We start from the raw sequence: 4,166 nt of genomic DNA, 5'->3' as shown, positions 1-4,166 counted from the left end.
TGACCCTTTCCAGACACCTGTTAAGATTAGCTTTGACCAAATAAGAAATAAAATATTATTGTGATATGTTTCCAGCCATTAAAAACCCATCGGATTGTTAGATTCATTTTCTCATGAGCGGTTTGGTGCGAGATCAATTGTATTTAATTAAAAAAAAAACTCTGTATAATTCCGTTTTATTTCTTTTAACTACTCCCAATAAAACAAATATAATCTATTTTGTGATTAAAACTCATTTATCACTTCAAAATATGAGCATACTAGACTATTTAAAGCGAAATAAAAAAAAATAAAAAAAAATTTTGAACTTAAAAAAAATGTTGTTAGAAAAACTTTTTTCACTAAAATATGCCCAATTTGCAATGTATGGACGACTTTTAGTAAATTTAATTACAAAACTTTTTGCTAAAGGATGATCAAAATCTGAAATGGCCGTTTTTTTAAATCGACTTTAAAGTTTTGAATCATTGTTTTTTCGGTGTAGAAAATGTTTTTTTTTATTTTTTCAATATTTTTTTCTAAAACGTCAGGAAATTTCACGACAGTCCCCCATACACTTTTTTGTAGGTCTTACCGTTTTCGAGTTATACAAGTTTATAAAAAAAGTAAAAAAAAACTTTGACCGATTTTGAAAATACAAAATATGCAAAGTATCTTAGTTTCACATACTTTTGACATCCAGAAAGTTTCATTGAATTCGGAAGGGGTGCTGCCTATCGCGTGTCGAGTTGGCGTGAAATCCGTCTTTTTGTAATCTAAGTCAGAAATTTCCATATAGCGTTAAACGCCTGGTATGCAAAATCCTATAAATGTTCCATAATTCATTCAATTTTGTTCGATTTATACCCTATTATCAAAGTTACCCTAAAACAGAAAACCGACTTTCGAATATATGAAAAATAATATATTCATTCAGAATAAATCATCTGGCAATCTATCAACTGCAATCAATAGTTAGTATACCAGTACTTGTTTTAAAAATATAAATTATAATTCTTTGAAACAGCATGCATAAATATTCAAGATTTCTTCGAAAAAAAAAACTATCAAAGTTACCCCGTTTTACGGTACCTCATGATTACGTGCCAGTCCCAAAGGAACATCGGAATATTTTCAGAATTGAAAAATGTCCAATAATCACATACGATAAGGATCATGAAAATATGCAAAACAAAAAAATCGGAAACGTATCAAAACGTAGTGGACAGCCAAAACATATAAATTAATAGCGATTCAACTAGTTTTTTGTGTTGAAACTATAATGCTGGCATAAGAAGGATTAGTTCCTCTTCTTCTTCTTGGTATTACGTCCTCATTGGGACAGAGTCTGCTTCTCAGCTTAGTGTTCTTATGAGCACTTCCACAGTTATTAACTAAGAGCTTTCTTTGCCAAAGTTGCCATTTTCGCATTCATACTTATATTATGTGGCAGGTACGATTATACTCTATGCCCAGAGAAGTCAAGGAAATTTTCATCACGAAAAGATTCTGGACCGATCGGGAATCGAACCACCTTCAGCATGGCTTTGCTTTGTATGATTGTGATGGATTAGTTCTTAACAGGAAATTACTTCAATCGAAAGGATGTTGACTGCAGCAAAATTTATGTGCAAGCATACTTATTGCCCATAGTTTATTTGGATCGCAAACCATATTACATCAAACTATTTCCTGTACTCCATCATCCAACCCTTAGCCACGTCAATCAGCCCAGCTACTTGCAGTAAGTTGTACACCACATAGCACACCAGCAAATACCAAACCACCAAGATCACCACATGAGCCATGGACCGCCGGTAGTACTGTTTCTTGGCCTGCTCCAGATTGTCCCATTTTTCCTTCATTATGTACATCCGCAGACCCATGATGTTCTGAGCCAAAAACTCCTTCCATTCGATGTTTCCGATTTCGCACGGGAAAAACTTCCGATCCTCTTCAGTCATATGGCCTATCACTTTGTGGAATTGGTCGTTTCGGAAGTCCCACTCGTTGTTGGTAAAAAACCGCAAGACGTCCGAGAATTTATGCACTTTCCGATACAACTTGAGCACTCGAGGCTTTTGACTGTTCAGCTTGAGAGCCAGATCGAAGAATATGGCCGGTATGATGTGGTAGAAGATTTTCAGAAACTCCGAAATGTAATAGTACCTGGTCGTGTTGTACGTGGTTATCCACAGGCCCCCCAAAAAGGGGATCTTGTTTTGCCACTTGAGCTGCTCGTCTCGAACCATTCCCCAAGTGAGCGGATGATCGGCAACCGTACAGTTAACGATATTGGTTTCTTCGCGATGATTGGCTGCATACCAGGCGACCGCCAAAGTTGCATTGATGACCATGTCCGCCGGGATTATGTCCGCCCGGTAGTCGTTGTTGATGTGGAAGATCCGGAGGGTTCCGGATGCCGCTCCAACCACAACTCCATTGAAGCCGTAAATGTTGTCCGTCCAACCGGGGATCGGGTCGCTGTAGGTTGTAGTAACTGAAAAGGTAAAGGATTTTCTCTTTTAGAATCAATTGATCGATGAGAGAAGAACGAAGACTTACCAATCGATGGTCGAATGACAGCTATGGGCATTTTGTCGGTATAGCGCCGAACGACCTCCTCTGCCAGAGATTTCGTAAACGCATACGTATTGGGCCACTGTTCGATGATTTTCTTCCCCATTACCTCAAAGCTGACTTCATCCGCCTGATTCTCAACCAGCTCGATCAACTTATATGGATCGAACTTAGCCGGATAGAACCTCTCCTCGATACTATCGCGATTACACTGCGAAAACGCCGTCGACACATAGATGAACACATCCAGAGCTTTCGCTTGTTCAGCGATCTTCAATATCTCGCTGGTGCCTCGGATATTGGTTTCAACTGATTCCTTCAGCGATTCATCAAATCTCACATCTGCAGCGGCATGAAGAAAGATGTTTGCACTGTTGATGATGTAGGAAAGATCATCATTGCTAATCGCCAGTTGATGTTTGCTCACGTCCCCGTCAATGATCTTCAGCTTCTGATGGTACAACTCCGGATCCTCTTGGTATCTCGTGAAAACCGGCTCGGAGCTTAGTATACTCGTCAACCTCTCCATTGGCGTTTTGCCCTTCTTCGCTCTCGAAAGCAGCAAGATCTCCGACACGCCACATCTGAAATCAACGATCCCGCGTTTAGCATACTTCAGAACAAGACTTCATATCCAAACTTCTTACCGTATCAACTTCTCGATATACAACTTCCCTAAAAATCCAGTCCCACCAGTAAGAAACACTATCTTATCCCGGTAGAAGTCCTTCATGGGAGACCGGTACGCTTCAAACTCTTTAAGATCCATCCCTCGGGCACTGAATGTGACTCGGTGAGTGCTGTGTAGACCAACGACTGACCTACCGTCTTGTCTGTCTCGAAGGCGAAACGAAAAACCAACGGAACGCACAACTTATTTCCATTTCATGCATGCATTACGAACATTAATTTTGGCTTCTGCATATAAAATCAACTGGTTGGGTCAAGCCGTTGATTGCTTTTGGACTTTCCTCTTTGAAATTTGGAAACGTATGGTGGTGTTCGATTCAGTTGTCTCTATTTTCGAAGAAAAAAAAAATCACAGAAACGGCTTGTCCTTGCCAAACGTGATTTTACTAGTGACATAAATACTATTATGTCAATGTCAAGTAGCTCATAGTTTAGAATACAATTATCTAGAATCCGTTATAACGAAAGCACGCTACTGTTTAAGGCCAGACCGAAAAGTTGTTGTATTGCACAAGTCATACGTTTCGCCTTCTTCTATTTTTAATTAAGATGCACTTAGTTGGGTTACAAAAAACGTCACTGACAAATGATTAGAAACGTGGTTAGTTATGATCGCATTCATTGGGACAAATTCAACAGTTAGCCCCTGGATGCCGATTACGGTACACATGGCTACGAAACCGCTCGTGATTCCCAATATACTATGGGTTGGAGAGTGGCAAGCATCCTGAACCAGAAGGGTAGTTATTTTTGAAGTCATCATGACACGCAATTTTTTTTAACTTCCTTAATTCGCCACTACGGATTATTTATTGTTTAATGACACATATAATCATAAATCGTTTAGTAGAGTTCATTGAATCACTTTGAAAAGATGTGACAACAATCACAAGTACCTAAAAATTTGCGAAGAAAAT

The 4,166-nt window shown here is 39.0% G+C and overlaps 1 protein-coding gene across 1 annotated transcript; it reads right to left on the bottom strand.

The window, feature by feature from the left end:
* Positions 1–1,608: 1,608 nt before the first annotated feature.
* On the bottom strand, positions 1,609–3,955 carry LOC5568895 (fatty acyl-CoA reductase wat). Its single transcript, XM_001658167.2, has 3 exons — positions 3,207–3,955; positions 2,545–3,143; positions 1,609–2,479 (listed from the first exon to the last, which is right to left on the bottom strand). Exons 1-3 carry the CDS (start codon positions 3,326–3,328, stop codon positions 1,665–1,667), a joined length of 1,536 nt encoding a protein of 511 aa, XP_001658217.2. The 5' UTR covers positions 3,329–3,955; the 3' UTR covers positions 1,609–1,664.
* Between the last annotated feature and the right edge of the window lie 211 nt (positions 3,956–4,166).

This window comes from Aedes aegypti, chromosome 2 (assembly GCF_002204515.2).
Source record: "Aedes aegypti strain LVP_AGWG chromosome 2, AaegL5.0 Primary Assembly, whole genome shotgun sequence".
NCBI classification, from domain to species: Eukaryota; Metazoa; Arthropoda; class Insecta; order Diptera; family Culicidae; genus Aedes; species Aedes aegypti.
Note: the sequence above shows the minus strand (reverse complement) of the source record. Positions and strands in the feature narration are given on the sequence as shown.

Coding starts and splice junctions, on each gene's coding strand:
- LOC5568895 (XM_001658167.2), bottom strand. CDS start 3,328: ATGGATCTTAAAGAGTTTGAAGCGTACCGGTCTCCCATGAAGGACTTC. Junction 3,144..3,206: donor TATATCGAGAAGTTGATACG/GTAAGAAGTTTG, acceptor CGTTGATTTCAG/ATGTGGCGTGTCGGAGATCT. Junction 2,480..2,544: donor TGTCATTCGACCATCGATTG/GTAAGTCTTCGT, acceptor TTACCTTTTCAG/TTACTACAACCTACAGCGAC.